The 21,118-nt window shown below is 42.7% G+C and overlaps 1 protein-coding gene across 1 annotated transcript in view; it reads left to right on the forward strand.

Moving 5' to 3' along the window:
• auh (AU RNA binding protein/enoyl-CoA hydratase) overlaps nucleotides 1-21,118 on the forward strand; it is a 263,382-nt gene that overhangs the window by 74,665 nt on the left and 167,599 nt on the right. Inside the window, exon 4 of the mRNA XM_078214360.1 lies at nucleotides 13,637-13,723. Within this exon, the coding sequence (XP_078070486.1) occupies nucleotides 13,637-13,723 (87 nt within the window). The remainder of the gene's footprint in view (nucleotides 1-13,636; nucleotides 13,724-21,118) is intronic.

Raw genomic sequence — 21,118 nt, forward strand, 5'->3', positions numbered from 1 at the left:
GTTCAAAAGTCCAATGGCAGCAGAGAAGAAGCTGCATTTGAGTCAGTTGGTATGTGTTTTTCAGGCTTTTATATCTTTTTCCCGATGGAAGAAGGTGGAAGCGAGTATGTCCAGGGTGCATGGGGTCCTTGATTATGCTGGCTGTTTTCCCGAGGCAGCAGGAAGTGTAGATGGAGTCAGTGGATGAGAGACTCGTTTGCGTGATGGACTGAGCTGCGTTCACAACCCTTTGTAGTTGCTTGCGGTCTTGGTCAAAGCAGGAGCCATACCAAACTGTGATACCTCTGGAACAGATGCTTTCTATGGTGCATCTGTAAAACTGTTCTTAACCAAGATTCCTTCTCATTATTGTCCTTATGTCTTCTTTTGCCACCAGGGCTACCCCTCCTATGTTTCCATTTTACCTATCTTCTCAAAATGTTGTGCAATTTACAGTATTCATTTTCCAAACTTGCTCACCTTGTAACCATGTTTCTGTAATGGCAGTTACGTCTAAACTACTTATCTCTTTGTGCCTGTAATTCCTCTAATTGTGAATACTTCATGCTTTCAGGCAAAGAGTCTTAAATTTAATTTTTTTTGTACTATTTCCTGCATAGACCTTTTTCGTGGATGCTCTATTATCATTAGACTATCTGTCCTTTCCTGTCCTAATCTGTTTGTCTTTATCCCCATGATACACTGTTCTGCAGCCTGTTTTTTTCCTTTGGATTTCTAATTCTCCCTTTGCTCGAACCCTCCTTCTGTTAGTTTAATGACCTATCCACAAACTTAGTTTTATAGTCACCAGAAACTGGTCCCAATTTGGTTTAAGTGGCCCCTTCCAAAGGACCGCTTTCCTGACTGCTGGTACTCGTACCCCGTGAATCCAAATCCTTTTTTGCCACATCACACTTTGATTTAATTTTCAAAACTGCTTGACCTTATGCTAGTTGGTTTGTGGCTCAGGCAACAATCCAGAGATTTTTATCTAATGAGAATCTGCATTTTAATTTGGACCTCAACTCCTCAAATACTCTCAGCCTAACATCATTCCTAGTCCTACCCATGTTGTTGGTTCTTGTGTGGGCCACAGGATCCTCCCCCTTCCACACCATGTTTGTCTCTAGCCACGAGGAGATGTCCTTCACCCTGACACCAGTGAGCAACACAACCTTTGGAGCTCCTGGTCCCAGCTGCAGAGAATAGTATCTATTCCCATTACAATACTGTCTACTATTGTTACTGCATTACCTTTTGCTCCACCCACTTGAATGTCTTCCTGCATCTTGGTGCCATGGTCAGTTTGTTCGTCTGTCCTGCAGTACTTGTTCTCACCTATGCAGGTAGCAAGCACTTCGCACATGTTGGTCAGAATCAGGGGCTGAGGCTTTTCCATCAGTAGTATATGCTGAGTCCCATTACCTGCCTAACTAACAGTTGTGGCATCCTATCCCTGACCATTGATCAACTCGTGTTCTACCTAACCTAAGAAGTGTGACCAAAGTGCCCAGGTAACTCTTTCCTTCCTTTATGCCCTGCACCGTCTGAGGCTCAGACTCCAGCTTGAACAACTGGGCTCAAGTTGCTCAAGCTGTAGGTGCTCATTGCAGACATGGTTGTCCACGAATACAATTCATTCCACATGCTAGAACTTCTTTCACATTCATTACATCTCTTGGTGCAAGACATACAGTATAATACTAATCTTTCTCAAACACCTGCTGCCAACTGAGAGACAGGATCTACAGGCATTTAGAGAGGCAAGGACTGATTCGGGACAGTCAGCATGGCTTTGTGAGTGGAAAATCATGTCTCACAAATTTGATTTAATTTTTTGAAGGGGTAAGCATGAAGGTAGATGAGGGCAGTGCAGTTGATGTTGCCTACATGGACTTTAGCAAGGTCTTTGACAAGGTACCGCATGGTACCGCATGTTGCATAAGGTTAAATCTCACGGCATCCGGGGTGAGGTAGCTAAATGGATACAAAATTTGCTTGATGATAGAAGCCAGAGAGTGGTTGTAGAGGGTTGTTTTTCAAACTGGAGGCCTGTGACCAGCGGTGTGCCTCAGGGATCGTTGCTGGATTCACTGTCTGGATTTGTCATGGATTTGACTGGATTTGTCATTAATATTAATGATTTGAAAGAGAACTTAGGAGGTATGGTTAGTAAGTTTGCAGATGACACCAAGATTGGTAGCATAGTAAACAGTGAAGAAGGTTATCTTGGATTGCAATGGGATCTTGATCAATTGGGCCAGTGGGCTGACGAATGGCAGGTGGAGTTTAATTTAGATAAATGCGAGGTGATGCATTTTGATAGGTCGAATCAGGGCAGGACTTACTCAGTTAATGGTAGGGTGTTGGGGAGAGTTATAGAACAAAGAGATCTAGAGGTACAGGTTCATAGCTCCTTGAAAGTGGAGTCACAGGTGAATAGAGTGGTGAAGAAGGCATTTGGCATGCTTGGTTTCATTGGTCAGAACATTGAATACAGGAGTTGGGACATCTTGTTGAAGTTGTACAAAACATTAGTAAGGCCACACTTGGAATACTGTGTGCAATTCTGGTCACCCTATTATAGAAAGGATATTATTAAACTAGAAAGAGTGCAGAAAAGATTTACTCGGATTCTACCAGGACTTGATGGTTTTAGTTATAAGGAGGGGCTGGATAGACTGGGACTTTTTTCCCTGGAGCATAGGAGGCTGAGTTATCTTATAGAGGTCTATAAAATAATGAGGGGCATAGATCAGCTAGATCGTGAACATCTTTTCCAAAGGTAGGGGAGTCTAAAATTAGAGGGCACAGATTTAAAGTGAGAGGGGAGAGATACAAAAGGGGCAATTTTTTCACGCAGAGGGTGGTGAGTGTCTGGAACAAGCTGCCAGAGGTAGTAGGAGAGATGGGTACAATTTTGTCTTTTAAAAAGTGTTTAGACAGATACATGGGTAAAATGGGTATCGAGGAATATGGGCCAAATGTGGGCAACTGGGACTAGCTTAGTGGTTTAAAAAAAAGGGTGGCATGGACAAGTTGGGCTGAAGGGCCTCTTTCCATGCTGTAAACCTCTCTGACTCCATGACTCTAAGTATTATAAAATTAGAAGTTGGATTTTTCTTAATTTGAATATTTAAAATACTTTTCTGTACATGGTGTATTGAACTGTTTGTCATTCTATTCTACTCCAATTATCATTTACAAATTGTTATGGATGATTTATTTTAGTGTTTATTGTACTACATTATGCTACAGAAATATGAGTTTTTTGTTTCCTAAACTATCAAAATAGTAACAAATGATTATGAAAGAGCTCTACAGAAGGTTAGCAGTTACATGTTGGAGTGCTTAAATCTTATCTTTTAAATCTGCAAGGATCAAACTGTATCAACTGAGGGTGCACTATTTTATGGAGAGTCACTTAATGAATTGGATAAAACACTGTTTAACAAAATGTAGTGGAATTTAGCACTGCACTTCATCATATAGGGTAGCAGGTTGTAAAAAGTATAAACTAAATTAAATTAATTTATAAGCAACCAGTTGCAATAAGCAATATCTGTAGTGGTAGGAGGCAGACTTGAGCAAGTTGAAAATAACCACTAGTTCTAATGTTGTGTCCAACTCTCTCTCAAAAAAGGAAATGATTTCAGATTGAAAAAAACAATCCTGCTAACAGGTGAATTGTTCAACTTCATATTGCTATACATGCCAATCTGTACCATAATAATCCTGTTTATATCCTTAATGGTGTGTTTTCTGCTCATGCATTGTGGAACTGATGACGTAGTTTTTGGCAAAGCAAATTGTTCTATTATAATCTAGATTTGAATGTAAAGATTGATACAACACTTGGAATGGCAAAACTAACATTGTGAGTACGCCATGGTTCATCTGTAAACTTTTCAAAGTAATGGTAGTTGTAGAGGTGAAAGGAATGAATCAGTTCAAGCTCTGTGGTGCAATGCATTGCCTATGCAATGTCTATGACTATTGGTACATGAGTTCATTGCCAGTGAAAAATATTAAAATTGCTGATACGATACTCGCTCTGGTTCTGTCATTCCTATAGGATCTACAGTTACTGAGCCAGTATCATTGGAACACTTTATATTTTAATTCTCAATCCTGGGTAGAAGTGAGTGAAACAGTGTGATTCTGATTTTTGGTAATCACAGCTTTAAAGTTTCAAAGCACAAACCCTGTTCTTCCTCCACATTTTAAATATATGGTTATTTATTTCATGATGATTCATTAATTGAACTATATTTTCCACTTTTGTTGATTTCGTATGAATGATCCTAGATCTGCTTTACAGTGATGATAAATACAGATATAAAAATACTAATGGCAAAACTGGCTTGCACATTTTTGGTGTAGGCTGTCAGTCTTCTCTGTTCACTCTGCCTGACTGCACTTGACCTCTTACAGATAAAATAATGAGTCAGTGGCTTTTGATACATATAAAATACTGTACGAGACAGCAGGGAGTGGGTTCAAAGAATGCAATTTGATTGAGGTGAAGGCACAAGTAATGACAGACAAGTTGAATTGTTTTATGAACACTCTTTAGATTTTGATAAAAGCAAAATAATGTGCATGCTGGACATGTGAATTAAAAGCAAAGTGCTGGAAGAACTCAGCAGGTCTTGCAGCATTTGTGGAGGGAGAAACAGAGTTAGCATCGCAGCCTGATATGACTCTTCTCTGGAACTATTCTGAAGTTCTGTTCTGTTTTGCACAGTCTCTCAGCCTTTTTCTGGTTGCCTTTACTCTCCTCAGTTCTTCATCATTTATTACTTTTTCTATGCAGCTGATCTTTTCTATTAACTTCCAAGCCCACATTTTATAGCTATTTGGCAAATTGGTCTCCTCTTTCCGTAAAGTCTAAGCCTCACACCTGCACAAAACAAAACTCCAAGTCAACATCTTTATAACTTGCTTCTTGAGTTGATTATTCAGCTTTCTGCTGAGCAACTGTCTCTTACTAAATACAACCTTTCCCATTACTATTTTTGTTCTTGTTTCTATGTCACCCCTTCCATCTGGAGATATAATGCTTCCTAAGTATTTTAATTTTTTGCACCTATTCTAGTTCCTTCTATGAATATATGAATATTTATTGGTGATTTCTTTATATCACATTGTAATGTAAATGAAATAGTTTCTTTATTATAACTAAGACAAAAACAAAAAGACACATAGTTGTCTTTGTTTGCAAGGCTGTGATGATTCATTTGAGAGTTTACTGATGTTCATAACCTACTAAGGTTTCACTCTTGTGGTTTGAGTTCATCAGAGCTGCCCAAAATTCACTCCAAGCCTATTAGCTTATATAATTAGGCTGATGAAACTAGCAAACTTAATCAGAGATGAATTTATAACATACCCTGTAATTATCAACAAAATTAATTATTGTCTTTGCACTATAATTATAAGTACCAAAAAAATGTGTTGGGCAGAATCTTACTTTATTTTTTTTCAAAGTGTTGGTTCCAGTGAGAAAACCAGTGTGAATCCCGCTAGCACCAGAATGTTGAGCCTCTTTAACAATTTTTTTTAACCCATGTGAATCATGCTGTGCTCTTGGTGACCTGCTGCTGATTCGCTCGCCCAGGGACAACATGATATCTGTAACCAGTTGGGGTGCTCCATATAAATGCCTTCTCAATACTTCCCTGCATTTGTCCCAGATTCAAACAGGGGGAATGGCTGCCAGGAAGCCAGCGCCAAGATTCTCTGAGGGAGCCCTGACCAAACTCCTGGACGGTGAGGAGCAGAGGAGGGTTGTTCTATATCTGTGTTCCCACACATATCCATTCACTAAGGTCACCAACCTCGCCTGGGAGGCTGTGGTAGTCTTAGTGAATACCAGCTTGCTACAGAAGAGGATGTGACAACAATGCTGCAAGAAGATGAATGACCTCCTTCGTGCAGCCAGGGTAAGTCTGACTCCTCAAGTCTCCCGCTGCGCCCCATCACATACCCAGCACAGCTCCATGGTGATCTCTCAGCCAGCCACATCATGGGTTCCCAACACTTATTATGCGGCCCTCCAAACCATCCCCCCACATGTTTCCCCCAGTAGCTAATGTGCTCCTCACATACCCCACTCAAGTCCCATCCATGCCAGACTTCATCACTCTCTGAACTGGCAGGACTCCCGCCTATACTGTCCCCATCTGTCTCATTGTAGGATAAACTCGAGCACAACCACTGGAGCGGGTATAACCAGCCGGAGTCATGCCCAAGCTGAGATGTCTCACGCCCTTTCCGTGAAGTCTCCCCCGGATCTGCACGTGTCGAGGAGAAGCAAAGAAGAGATGTCACAGCTATCACCTGCACCCTCCAGCAGTGCAGATACTCATACCTCGGTGGGTTCACTAAGTAGGCAGGCTTCTGGGTCACTCGCTGGTGAACTCCACACAATTAAAGATCCACAGCAGTGGGGTGTGTGCTCCATGGTTCAGCTCATGACGTTCATGGCTGAGGGCATGAGCTCCATGGTGAAGGGCTTCAATTGCATGGTGCAGTACAAGTGGGAATCCATGCGTGTCAGCAACAGAGGATGGTGGGTCTTCTGGATCTCACTCCAGCTGCCTTTCTATCCCCTGGAGGAGTACAGGGCTCTTGGGCACCTAAGGGGAGAGGATCAGCAAAGTGCTCCTCGGGCCCTCCACCGAGGAGACTCTGGGGCTGTCCAGCCCATCTGACACCTCCCTCCTTGTGAGTAACACACCTCCAGCCACACATACACCCCAAGGAGGGTGCCACTACAACACCCGTGCAGCCCAAAGTATGTCCAGATCCTCAAGGTCCATGCCAGCCCTTGTACGCCTGTCAAGGTCATCTCGGGCAACAGGACGTGGAAGGCAGTAGGCCGCCTGAACCTCAGCTGTGGATCCTGGGAATTCACCTAAATGGAGTGGGAAGGTGAGAAAGAGTAAGAAACTATAGGCACCTGGTGGGCATGGGTGAACCTAGGCACTAGTAGAGGTTAGTCACCATTTTAATATAGCTCTTGTATTAAACATCACTTTGTTTACTTTCAAATCCTCCACGCTGTCATTTCATAGAATCATAGAATCCTATAGTGCAGAAGGAGGCCATTCCGCTCATCGAGTCTGCACCGACCACAATCCCACCCAAGCCATATTCCCGTAACCCCACATGTTTACCCTACTAATCTCCCTGACACGAGGGTCAATTTAGCATGGCCAATCAACCTAACAAGCACTGTGGGAGGAAACCGAGCACCCGGAGGAAACCCACGCAGACACGGGGAGAATGTGCAAACTCCACGTAGACAGTGACCTGAGGTCGGAATTGAACCCGGGTCCCTGGCACTGTGGGGCACCAGTGCTAACCACCCTGCCACCAGGTGGGAATTTCATGGCACCATGTTAGAAACATAGAAACATAGAAAAACTACAGCACAAAACAGGCCCTTGAGCCCCACAAGTTGTGCCGAACATATCCCTACCTTTTAGGCCTACCTATAACCCTTCATCCTATTAAGTCCCATGTACTCATCCAGGAGTCTCTTAAAAGACCCTATTGAGTTTGCCTCCACCACCACTGTCGGCAGCCGATTCCACTCGCCCACCACCCTCTGTGTGAAAAACTTACCCCTAACATTTCCCCTGTACCTACCCCCCAGCACCTTAAACCTGTGTCCTCTCATAGCAGCCATTTCCACCCTGGGAAAAAACCTCTGAGAGTCCACCCGATCTATGCCACTCAACATCTTATATACCTCTATTAGGTCTCCTCTCATCCTACGTCTCTCCAAGGAGAAAAGACCGAGCTCCCTCAGCCTATCCTCATAAGGCATGCCACTCAATCCAGGCAACATCCTTGTAAATCTCCTCTGCACCCTTTCAATCTTTTCCACATCCTTCCTGTAATGAGGCGACCAGAACTGAGCACAGTACTCCAAGTGGGGTCTGACGAGGGTCTTATATAGCTGCATCATTATCCCCGGACTCCTAAACTCAATCCCTCGATTGATAAAGGTCAGCACACCATACGCCTTCTTAACCACCTCCTCCACCTGCGGGGCCGATTTTCGAGTCCTGTGGACCCGGACTCCAAGGTCCTTCTGATCCTCTACAGTACTAAGAGTCTTTCCCTTTATATTGTACTCCTTCATCCCATTTGACCTGCCAAAATGGACCACTACGCATTTATCTGGGTTGAAGTCTATCTGCCACTTCTCCGCCCAGTCTTGCATCCTATCTATGTCCCTCTGTAACTTCTGACATCCCTCCAGACTATCCACAACCCCACCAACCTTCGTGTCGTCGGCAAACTTACCAACCCATCCCTCCACTTCGTCATCCAGGTCATTTATGAAAATGACAAACAGCAAAGGTCCCAGAACAGATCCTTGGGGCACCCCTCTGGTGACCGACCTCCATTTAGAAAAAGACCCATCTATACCCACTCTATGCCTCCTTTGGGCAAGCCAGTTCTGGATCTACAGGGCAGCAGCCCCTTGGATCCCATGCCCTCTCACTTTTTCTCGAAGCCTTGCATGGGGGAACCTTATCGAACGCCTTGCTAAAATCCATATAAACCACATCTACCGCTTTCCCTTCGTCAATGTGTTTAGTCACATTTTCGAAGAACTCCTCCAGGCTCGTAAGGCACGATCTGCCTTTGACAAAGCCATGCTGAGTATTCTTGAGCATACTAAACCTCTCTAAATGCTCATAAATCTTGTCCCTCAGGATCTACTCCATCAGCTTACCAACCACTGAGGTTAGACTCACCGGTCAGTAATTTCCTGGGCTATCCCTATTCCACTTCTTGAAAATAGGAACCATATCCGCAATCCTCCAATCCTCTGGCACCTCCCCCCCCCCCCCTCCATCGATGACGCAAAGATCATCGCTAGAGGTTCTGCAATTGCTTCCCTCGCCTCCCACAGTTACCTGGGGTACATCCCATCCGGAACCGGCGACTTATCTATCTTGATGCCATTCAAAGATTCCAGCAACAATACTCAATCTTTTCAGTCCACCGCAAGCCCGCAGTACATCCACCCAGGTCCTTCTCCTCTGTGAAAACCGAGGCAAAATACTCATTAAGCACCTCTACCATTTCTACGGGTTCCATACAGATTTTCCCGCCTTCACCTTTTATAGGCCCTATTCCTTCATGTCTCATCCTTTCTGCAAACCCCTGTTAACACTCAAGTGCTCTATTGCTTGTGGACTGTGCACTGGTCTCATCAGCTATCTCCTCAGGGAGTATCTCCTGTCTCGGAGGAGTTCTGTCCCCACCTCCCCCAACCTAGGCGTGAGGTGATGGGACAATTAGGTGCATGCAATGGACCAGTCTTCTGACCTCAATGGTGCCCCCAATCATAACCTTGAGTGGGGTGAGTGATGAGAGACTTCACCATCATGCCTTGTCTTGGGTTGCACATTAGTGTGATCTCTGTAATGTTGATGTTACTTTGAGCATTGGAGCTCAATGCTTGGGGCCAATGGCGTTTTTCATTTTACTCCACCAGCGAGGTGGGTTGAAAATCGTGATTTCGCTCTCAAGATTCATGTTTTTCGACTTTTTCCAGATGGCTAACGCAGGCTGAAAATCACCTTCATTTTGTTATGGCACGGTAAAAAGAAAATTCAACTACCCCTATGTTGCTTTACAAACTAAATGGAAATTCTATTCACTAAAAATAACATTTGCACAAGCTTAATATAACTGCACAGTAGGTGTGTTAGTTATGTGGAAAGACTTTTCATCGGAGCAGAAAAGATTAAGAGATCTGATTGTTGCTCAACATTAAAATTGGTTTTAAGAGAAATTAGGAAAAATATAGCTTGGAAGCTCTCTTTAAGCTGAAAGTTGTAAGCTTATGACTGAATAGAACTGTTGATGCATTGTGGTTTTTTAAAAAATAGCATGATCAATTCTAGACATTACTACAATTTCAAGCACTGATGGGAAAAGAAGGATGTGGAGATGCCGGCGTTGGACTGGGGTAAACACAGTAAGAGTTTTAACAACACCAGGTAGCACCAAATAAACCTGTTGGACTTTAACCTGGTGTTGTTAAAACTCTTACTGGGAAAAGAAAGAAGCAGTGATTGATTGAACCATTCCCGCTGCCCTACATTGAGAAAAATCATTGGCTTCCTTCTGCACAGTAAGAAGTTTAACAACACCAGGTTAAAGTCCAACAGGTTTATTTGGTAGCAAAAGCCACACAAGCTTTCGAGGCTCTGAGCCCCTTCTTCAGGTGAGTGGGAATTCTGTTCACAAACAGAACTTATAAGACACAGACTCAATTTACATGAATAATGGTTGGAATGCGAATACTTACAACTAATCCAGTCTTTAAGAAACAAAACAATGGGAGTGGAGAGAGCATCAAGACAGGCTAAAAAGATGTGTATTTGTTTCTTAAAGACTGGATTAGTTGTAAGTATTCGCATTCCAACCATTATTCATGTAAATTGAGTCTGTGTCTTATAAGTTCTGTTTGTGAACAGAATTCCCACTCACCTGAAGAAGGGGCTCAGAGCCTCGAAAGCTTGTGTGGCTTTTGCTACCAAATAAACCTGTTGGACTTTAACCTGGTGTTGTTAAACTTCTTACTGTGTTTACCCCAGTCCAACGCCGGCATCTCCACATCATTCCTTCTGCACTGCAGGGATTCTTTCAGCCCATTGAACTTACACTGACTCCCTGACAACAATCCCACCCAGGCACTATCCCTGGAACCCTCCATATTTACCCTGCTAAGATACCCGCAAGAGGGGGAGGGGAGAGGGATACCCGGGAGAGGGGGAAGGGATACCCGCGAGAGGGAGAGGGGGCGGTGTTGCCTCAGGCAACGAATGGGTGGAGGTGGGGCCTCAGAGAGAGGTGAATGTATGGGAGAGATGAGAGTGTGTGTTTTAATGAGAGAACATTTCAATTATAGTAAACGTATACAAACAAGAAATAGAAGTTTTTGTATGTTTATACCGATTGCATGAAAACAATTTTTTGTGGTTGGGCTCTTCAACATATTAACAATGTTTCTCAGTATTCTTTTGAGGTCAAAAGGGTTCTGTGGCTGGAAAAGTTTGGGAAACTTTGGTGAATACTATTTGTCTCAAACACTTCATGTGATTATGAATGCTATATTCTCGCTAATCTCTTTTCAAAAATATTCAAGTCCTGTACTACCAAATGACTATAAATATTAAAGGGTTTAGTCTTTCAAAGTGGACAAATTGTCAGGACTGGATGAAATGTATGGCTGTTAGAAAAGCAATGGAGAAATAGTAGAGGCTCTGATCATCATTTTTCAGTTCCCATCTGATTACAGGCATGTTGCCAAAGGACGAGAGAAGTGCTGACGTTATAGGAGTGTTTAAAATAGAAGAAAAGAATAGCCCGAGTAATAATAAGCAGTCAATCCAGCTTAAGTGGTTGAAAAATTATTGAAAAATCTTATATATTTGTTATCATTTAGAAGTGCACAAATTAATGAGCAAGGATTTATTGTGTTTTGGCATGTTTGGCTAACTTGATTGACCCTCCTCATTCCTGCCTCAAAATACATATTGAAGGTAGTGCATTTGATGTATTCTATGTGGATTTTAACAAGGTTTATGACGAGGTACTATGCTTTAAAAAAAAATCCTATGGGATCGAGGGTGTCCCTGGAAATGGTGAGGTTTGAATCCATGACCCAGAACATTAGTCTGGATCTGTGGATTACTAATCCAATGTCATTACCACTACGCCACTGTCTCCCTGAGATGAGTCAGAAAAATTAAAATTCCATGGGATCCAAGAGAAAGTGGAAATTTGGATCCAAAATTGACTCTGTGGCAGAAAACAAAGAAGAATGGGTGACAGGTGCTTTAGTGGAAGACTGTTTCCTGTGGAATTCTGCAGGACTCAGTACTAGGTCTCTTTTGCTCTTATCGTACAGATCAGTGATTTAGATTTAAGTGTGGGGGATGTGCTGATTAAGAAGTTTACAGATAATACCAATATTGAACGTGAGGTTGATAGTGAGGAAGAAAGATTTCGATTGTGGGAAGATATCGAGGACTTTTCAGGTGGGAAGAAAAGTGGCAAATGAAATTCATCCACAGATGTGTGAGATTAAATACTTGTGAGGGCAAGCAAGACAAGGGAATATGGGGTGACCAGGATGGTGAACAGTTGGGAAGCCAGGATGAGCAGGGAGAACTTGGCTTGTATATCCACAGCTTCCTGAAGATAACTGAAAAGACAGATGGGGCCGGATTTTATTCTCTGCAACCCCCACACCTCCCTAGGCATGTTTCACAGCAGCAGAGGTGACCTGCCATTGGCTGGCAGTGAGATTTCTGGTCCTCCACTGTCAATGGGGTTTCCAGTTGTTGGCAGTCGTTCCCCCCCACCCCGCTGATGGGAAACCTGTGGCGACAGTTTGCCATCGGCAGGACTAGAAGATCCCTCAGGCGGGAACGGCTGGAAAATTCCAGCTTTAAGGTGGTTAGGAAGGCATTAGGGATACTTTCCTTTATTGGCGGAGGCATAAAATACTAAGAGGGAGGGAGGTTATCCTCATAAAAAGGGGGAAAAATTGCATTTATCTAGTGTTTTTCACAAGCAGTGGAAGTCTCAAGTATTTCAACCAGTCAAGTATTTTTAAAGTGTGGTCTGTATAAAATACTATTTAGGCCACAATGAAAGTACTGAAGACAGTTCAGATAACCATATTGCATGAAGGATGTGATTGCACTAGACACTGGATAGAGGAGTTTAATGAGGATGTTGTCAGGACTGAAGAATTTTAGCTATGAAGAAAGATAGGCTGCGGTTGTTTAGAACAGAAGAGACTGAAGGGAAATTTAATTGTGTATGAGTTGCCTCGATGAAGTGGTACAAAATACGTTATTTCCCTTAGCAGAGGTTAATAACCAGAGAGCGTGGAATTAAAATAATTAGTAGATGGAAAAGTGGGCAGTTAAGAAATATCTTTATTGCAAGAACGGTAGGGTTCTGGAACTTGTCTGAAAGGGTGGAATAGGCAGAAACTCTCATCGCATTTACTTGGATATGCACTTGAAGTGCCTTAAAATACATGACTATGGCCCAAGGGCTGGTAAGTGGTATTAAATTGGATAACACTTTTTCAGCCAGCACTGACACAAGGGGCTGTATGATATCCTTCTGTGTTGTAGATTTCTATGATTCTATAATTCTATGGTTATAAATATTCTAGCTTTTGTCACTGATTAGAATATCTTCAATATGTTTGGTAAATAATACCTCCAGATAAAATGAGCAATGCTTTGCACAAATTTACATTTTCCTTGCTTTATTCCCTAATTGGGTCTATCAAATATTTTGTTTTTGGTTGCAGATTCTGGCTTGGATTTTCTACTGACGGTCTTCCACAACTTTAATTTTAATGGATGGCAGATTGCAGATTGTGGCTCAGATATTTAAAATATTGGTTCTTGTTGATGTATGCATCATGTTGTACTTACTTTTATGCTTCTAGATGCAGATTGTACACTGTCATATTTACGGAGAATCAATTGTGATATCTTAGATTTGCAAGCGTTTTTGCAGTCATTTTGTGAAACTAAGTGACTGCTGTTCAAATTAAGTTGTTGTCCGTATTGATGAGATTCATTTATTTCAGGTGCTGATTTGAAAGAAAGAGCAAAAATGCAACCGAGTGAAGTTGGTCCATTTGTTTCCAAAGCAAGAAGTTTAATTAATGAGTTGGGTAAGTAATGATCTAAGATTAATAATAAGCTATTGTTATAGTAAATATAAAATATTTGGAAACATGCCTTGCATATGTTAAATTTGTACTGATTATGCAACCAGCAAAAACAGTCTTCATATATTTTAATATTGCTAGTGCTTTTGTTCACTTCAGTTAATAAATTGGATTTAGTTGCTGAAAGAATTGCACTCAATATAGAATGACTCAAGTTAAATTAAGGTCAAAAAAGTTGATTTTTTTCACATTGAAATAAATGAGTTTGTAATGAGTGATAACCTTTCTTGTCTTAATAAGCTTAATTTGCGAGGGATGCAAAAACTGATTGTAACAAAATGTTTCGTGAAGAAGCCATTAGAAAAATGTATGCAGAATTAGATAGATAGGGGTAGGGGAGTGCAATGGAAATATTACTGGATCATTGATTTCCACTTGCCTGTTTGTGTGCAGCTCCAACAGCACACACACTGTCAGATAAAGTAGTCTGCTTGATCAACATCCCATTTACCGCTACCATCTTAGCCTTTCATTTTTTCCACAACAATACAACATAACTGCAGTTTACACCATCTACAAAATGCACTGCAGCAACTCGCCAGGTCTTCTTTGACAGTCACTCCCAAGCCTGTAACCTCAGATTTAAGGTAAGGAGGGACAAGATTTAGGGCAAGGGGCAGGAGATTTAGAGGATTTGAGGAAAATCTTTTTCACCCAGAGGGTAGTGAGAATCTGGGACTCACTGCCTGAAAGGGGGTAGAGGTGTGGACCCTCACAAAATTTTAGAAGCATTTAGATGAGCACTTGCCATAGCATACAAGGCTACAGATCAAAAGCTGGAAAATGAAATTAGAATAGATAGTTGCTAGATGGCTGATGGGTTCACGATGGGCTGAAGGGCCTCTTTCTGTGCTTTAAAACTCTCTGTGCAGGGTTTTACAGCCTTGCTCGTCCCAAAACCGTAAAATCCTGCCTGAGGTCAATGGACCTTTCCACGGTCTGCCCCTCGTCCACTCCGATTCCTGTGGCGGGCGGGATGGTAAAATTCTGGCCTATGACTCTATGACAGCAGGTGCTTGGAAATCCTCCACCTCCAAGTTGCATACCATCCTGACTTGGAAATATATTACTATTCCTTCATTGTTGTTGGCTAATCCTAGAGCTCTCTATCTAACACTGTGGGAGTGCTTCCACCGCTCAGACGACAGCAGTTCAAGAAATCAGCTCGTCACCACCCTGAGATCAATTCTGTATGGCCAATAAATACTGAGCAAGCAAGTAGGAAACATGTCCTGTGAATGAAGAAATTCAAAAATGCAGATGCCTGAACTAATAGTCTAGAGAAGTGAGTTCAAATACTACCATCTATGAATGACTCAATTGTATCAATGTGTTGCAATAAAGCAAAATTGGAATAATACTGGATGAACCATTTCACTTGCTCCTAGGCATCAGATTGGGACACAACAAAGGCATATCCTGAGAATGAATAAATTAAAAAATATATGTAATTTTATCAGCAGCATGGTGGTTAGCACTGCTGCCTCACAGCACGAGGAACCTAGGCTCAATTCCGGCCTTAGAAACATAGAAACCCTACAGTGCAGAAACAGGCCATTCGGCCCATCGAGTCTGCACCGACCACAATCCCACCCAGGCCCTACCCCCATATCCCTATGCGTTTACCCGCTAATCCCTCTAACCTGCACATCTCCGGACACTAAGGGGCAATTTTAGCATGGCCAATCAACCTAACCTGCACATCTTTGGACTGTGGGAGGAAACCGGAGCACCCGGAGGAAACCCACGCAGACACGAGGAGAATGTGCAAACTCCACACAGACAGTGACCCAAGCCGGGAATCAAACCCAGGTCCCTGGAGCTGTGAAGCAACAGTGCTAACCACTGTGCTACCGTGCCGCCCCTGTGCTACAGCCTTGGGTGACTGTGTGGAGTTTGCAAGTTCTCACTGTGTCTGAATGGGATTCCTCTCGGTGCTTTGGTTTCCTCCCACAGTCCAAAGATGTGTGGGTTAGTTGATTGGCCATGCTAAATTGTCCCTTAGTGTCCCAAGATGAGTAGGTTAGGAGGATTAGTGGGGTAAATACATGGGGGTATGGGGATAGGGCCTGGGCGGAATTGTTGTTGAAGAGTCAGTGCAGGCTCGATGGGCTGAATGGCCTCCTTCTGCACTGTAGGGCTTCTATGATTCTCTATGTCTTTAAGTCTAGCAAAAGTTGATTGGATGAAAGGCTCTTTCTGCTCTTAATATTTAAATGAAGTTTCTACAGATTCAAACAAGGTTTGGCCCAATTAGGTAATCTTTAGGGCAGAAGAGTCCCAAGCAACATGGCTAAACCTACACGAATGCTGTAACTGTATGCACCTGATGTTGGATTTGAAGATTCAAGTGAGGGTAGCGTGTGACTTTGTGGATTATGTAGAGAAAATAATGAATGTTTAGGGTTTAATGACTAAAAAGTTTAGAAACGAATGAATTGTAATAATAAAGATTAACCAGATTATAGGGCAGAACCTGGCTAAAGTTCCACAGTAGGGGTGGGAAGTGAGAGTAGTTACCACTTCGGAACCCATCGGGGAATTGTGCCAAAATGTGTGATGCTGGACTTATTAATTATGCATCTGGGCTTTTCCTTATGTTTTCATGTGGGTGGCACGGTAGCAGTGAGCGGCACGGTAGCACAGTGGTTAGCAGTGAGCGGCACGGTAGCACAGTGGTTAGCACTGCTGCTTCACAGCTCCAGGGACCTGGGTTCGATTCCCGGCTTGGGTCACTGTCTGTGTGGAGTTTGCACATTCTCCTCGTGTCTGCGTGGGTTTCCTCCGGGTGCTCCAGTTTCCTCCCACAGTCCAAAGATATGCGGGTTAGGTTGATTGGCCATGCTAAAATTGCCCCTTAGTGTCCTGAGATATGTAGGTTAGAGGGATTAGTGGGTAAATGTGTAGGGATATGGGGTAGGGCCTGGGTGGGATTGTGGTCGGTGCAGACTCGATGGGCCAGATGGCCTCTTTCTGCACTGTAGGGTTTCTATGATTCATGGTGAGGTGGGCAAAAATTCATGTGCTCTACCATTATATCTGGGTGCCATATTTAAAACGTGGCTAGGTAGCTATTGTTATCACGCCCTTTACTACGGACTAGGACACGGCACGCAGAAGCTAAGAAACACAGGTTCCCAAATTCAGTGATGCATCACTGAAAATACTGCTGAATGTAGTAAAGGAAAGGAGCAATGTCCTTTATCCGAGGAATGAGAGGACGAAGCCTACCCATCTCACCATCCCTACACGGGAGGCAGTTGCCAGCATGGTAAGTGCCAACTTACAGGAGGACTGCTCTGCAATGTAGGAAAAGAATAAATCACCTCACTTGCGCCGCCAGGGTAATATTAAGTTGATCTTTCTCTACACCCTAGCTATGACTGCAGCACTACATTCTGCACCCTCTCCCTTCCTTCTTCCCTATGTACTCTATGAACAGTTTGCCTTGTCTGTATAGCACAAGAAACAATGCTTTTCACTGTATATCAATACATGTGGCAATAATAAATCAAATCAAAAGTGAACCTTCTGCTCCCTGTACTCACCTCACTGAATGGGAACTGATCAGTTCAGTACCTCAATGGCAAAGCCACCATCTGCATTGCCTATGCACAAAAATGAGTCTCAATGTGCTGTGGTGATGCCTCATTGCCCCACTGCAGTCCATGCAGTCTTTAGGTAGAGAAGCAACTGTGGATCTCTGACTCTGCCACATTGTGAGCTCAAAGTTTAGGGGAGGCTGTTGGCATGGAGGCAATAATATTTGCTGATGTTGCTATGCCTCTGCTGGCCTTGTCTTTCTCGCTGAAGGGTGCTGCAGAAGAAATCTTGTGGATTAGCTGCTTTGCATCTTTCATATGGCACATGTTTGAAGTGGTTTGGTGGTGAAGATTGGAAACATGCAGGCGCATTTACATCTTACCTCCTTATGCAGGACAAAATACTCAATAGGTGTGTGAGAGAGAAGACAAATGTCTCATCTCTGGCCTTTCATATTCTTTGAAGAGCAAGCTTCTGAGCTGGCCTGGGAGGATTGAGAACCTGAATGTGGAGATGGCAAGGCTGAACTTCCCCTGCCATCCAATAAGGAGTCATGCTTAATGCCTTCACAATTCCTCATTTTGCCAACCAGGATTCATCAATGGATTTCACAGACACCACTTTCTGCACCTTAACCTCTGTGCTCCTGTTTTCTACCTGCACATCCCCATTTAGGATGTCCTTTGATGGGAATGGCAACGTGTCATTACCTTGTCATGAAGGTTTGGACTGCAAGTTCCCACTGTCATTCCCTGTCATTGGGAAACTGATTTTTCAGCTCCCTCTGTATTGTCTGCCCCCATAGAGACCAAAATGGGCACACATTTGCTGCTACTGGTTGGAGAGAATGATTCCATCTATAAAAATTGAATTCTGAATTTGCCTTCAGAATTGTTCCACTATATCAATTATTTAAAAATAAAATGAGGGTTGTATGTGATTTTTGAGATGAACGTCTTGTGCTACAATCAGCTTTTATTGTCATTGCAGAACTGCCAGAGTACTCCGTAATAGTGCTGGTGAAAATATCGTCACTGATCAGATTGCTGCAAATTTATCAAGAAATTAATTTCTATGTGATTACTATGCAACTTTATATCTTGGCATTTGTACTTAAATTTTATCGTTAAAAGAAATGCAAAATGTGCAGTCATTTGGCATCTGCAGTTTGGTTGATCTAGTGCAGACCTAGATTTATTTATCTGTCAATGATAGAGGTAGATCATCTCCTCAGCACTTCTCAGCACTTGTGGCTGAAAGCAAAGCAAATGCTTCAGTCTTTGTCTTTTGTACTAACCTGTTAGGCTCCGCCATCATTGAGGATGGGATGGATGTTTTTGGAGTCTCCTTCCTCTGGTTAGTTGTTTAATTAGCCATCACCATTCAAAGTACGGTTTTTAAAAAAAGTTTATTTATTAGTCACAAGGAAGGCTTACATGAAGTTACTGTGAAATTTCCCTTGTCACCACAGTCCGGCACCTGTTCAGGTCAATGCACCTAACCAGCACATCTTTCAGAATGTGGGAGGAAACCGGAGCACCCAGAGGAAACCCACGCAGACACAGGAAGGATGTGTAAACTCCACACAGACAGTGACCCAAGCTGGGAATCGAAGTCGGGTCCCTGGCGCTGTGAAGCAGCAGTGCTAATCACTGTGCTACTGTGCCGCCCCGAACATGACTGAACATGGAAGCAGAGCTTTGATCTGATCCCTTAGTTGTGAGAATGCTTAGCTCTGTTTATAATGCTACTCAAATCTAACTGTTTTATCAGCCTTTCAATTTGTTTAGCTTCTTTACTGAAACTGGTGACATTTGTTGTGACAGCAAAATGAGCACTATTTATGAATTTTACTTTATTGACTATATAATTCCAAGTGTCTGCTTGAGCCTTGGTTTCAACAAGTGTATGATATTAGATGAGTTTCTGAAAATTAATCAGGTAGTTGTATTATTTTTGGTGCTGGTTTCATAAATGGATTCAAGATTCAAAATTTTGATTTGGCATTAATGGATTATATCAGGGACTTGAGAACAGCAGGTCAGCATGAAGAACTAGAATGCAGATAACGTTGTTAAATTGGTGTACTATTCTTAACTAGCTAAATAGACTAAGGTGTATGATTTCAACACTGTTTCAAAGTTCAACTGGCTTGGAGTTAAGACAAATTCAATAGGATAGAAAAAGCACTTGTCTGCAATTGACCATGTTGTGCTCAGTATTATATGTTCCAAGCCTGCCTTAGATAATCTCTTGTAAACATAATTATATAACAATGCAGGCTACTTTAAATATTGGAAGCATTTTACAGTCAGAAGTGTGTCATTGTTACCAAATGTCTAATTATACAATAACATAACCCAACCCAGGACTATAACAATGGAATCCCCCTTGTGAACTGAACTGGTTATTGAATCTCATGCGCTCACCTTCTCATTTGTTTCTCCCGTAACAGTTAAAGCAAATCCAACTTTTTTCAGCCAATCTGTTTTTCTTCAGAAAAACCAGAAAAAAATAATAAAACATGCACTCCCTTTTGTGGGCTGACATATCTTTGGTATTATCTTTCTTTTTGGACAGTTTATAACTGCAAAAAATGGGACATCTTACAATTTCAAGCTGTGTAAAATGTGACTGTCCCAGTGTGTCATTACTATGATACTCTTGAATATTCTGGGAGTTGTCATTAGGTCTTACAACTGAACTGTCTACTTTTTTAAAAGGATATTCTCAGGTGCCACCTTAATCGGACTTGCATGAATAGAGTTATACCCACCTTATTAAATGTGGCTGTTTCATCAAGCCATTGAAGCAGAGATAGCAAATTGCTTAATGCCCTCGGCCATTGCAGATAACCATAAGAATAGTTGACTCATTAACATATCAGACGTGTCTCTGACCTGTGACATCCAGGCTCTCCAGTGTCAGATTTTGGAGGTACTCCAAAGATGTGTTGGGGAATCACTCTTGGATGTTCCCAGGTAAGGGTTTAACCAGCAATTGTCCAGAAGGGCAATCACAATCCAACAAAGTGATTTAAATTGCTAACTTTGGATGGAAGAATCAGAAGGAAAAAAACACTTCCTACGGACTGACTATTTTAAAGACCCAGACTGATCCCTGTGTGGGACACCCCGCCTCCCCCCCCCCCCCCCCACCCAACTCCTTATCCCCTCAGCTATATGTGATTCCCCACTCCCCCTTCCCCCTCTCCCCCTACCCTCAACCCAACCCAACTAGGCCTGACGTCACACTAGTGCCTGAACCCCCCCCCCCACAACACCTGCCCGTGCCATCACCTGCATCCACCTCTCACATTGTCCGTTTTTCCCACCCCCCCACCATGATGTCCGAACCCCCACTCTATCAATGTTCAACTCCCCACTTGCACCTAGATGTCCGAACCCCCACATCCCATTCACTTATCGTAGAAACTTACCATTTCCCTTTCACTGGGACTTTAAACACACCTGCTAGTTCATAAAAAGGGGCTGTCACCTTCTTCGCTGCGCTCCTTTTGCACTTTGCCACTGGAGCTGTAGATGTGCTTTGCTTCTTGAGTTTCACTCAGCCTGAGTCAGGAAGGTCAGGTGGGGCAGGCACTTTACAATTTAAGCGCAGATAAGTTGGTGGGGAGTGGCAACCGGCAACTAATTGCCACTCAGAGGAATTTATAGGTTTCACTGCTGTAGCTTATAAATTTTCTAAAGCTGTAGACTTTTCCTTCATTTTAAAGCACACTCCCTGCATATAATGCCTTATACTTTTTCCATGATGAAAAAAACTGACAAAACC

The sequence above is a fragment of the Mustelus asterias genome, chromosome 6 (genome assembly GCF_964213995.1).
Source record: "Mustelus asterias chromosome 6, sMusAst1.hap1.1, whole genome shotgun sequence".
Taxonomy (NCBI): domain Eukaryota; kingdom Metazoa; phylum Chordata; class Chondrichthyes; order Carcharhiniformes; family Triakidae; genus Mustelus; species Mustelus asterias.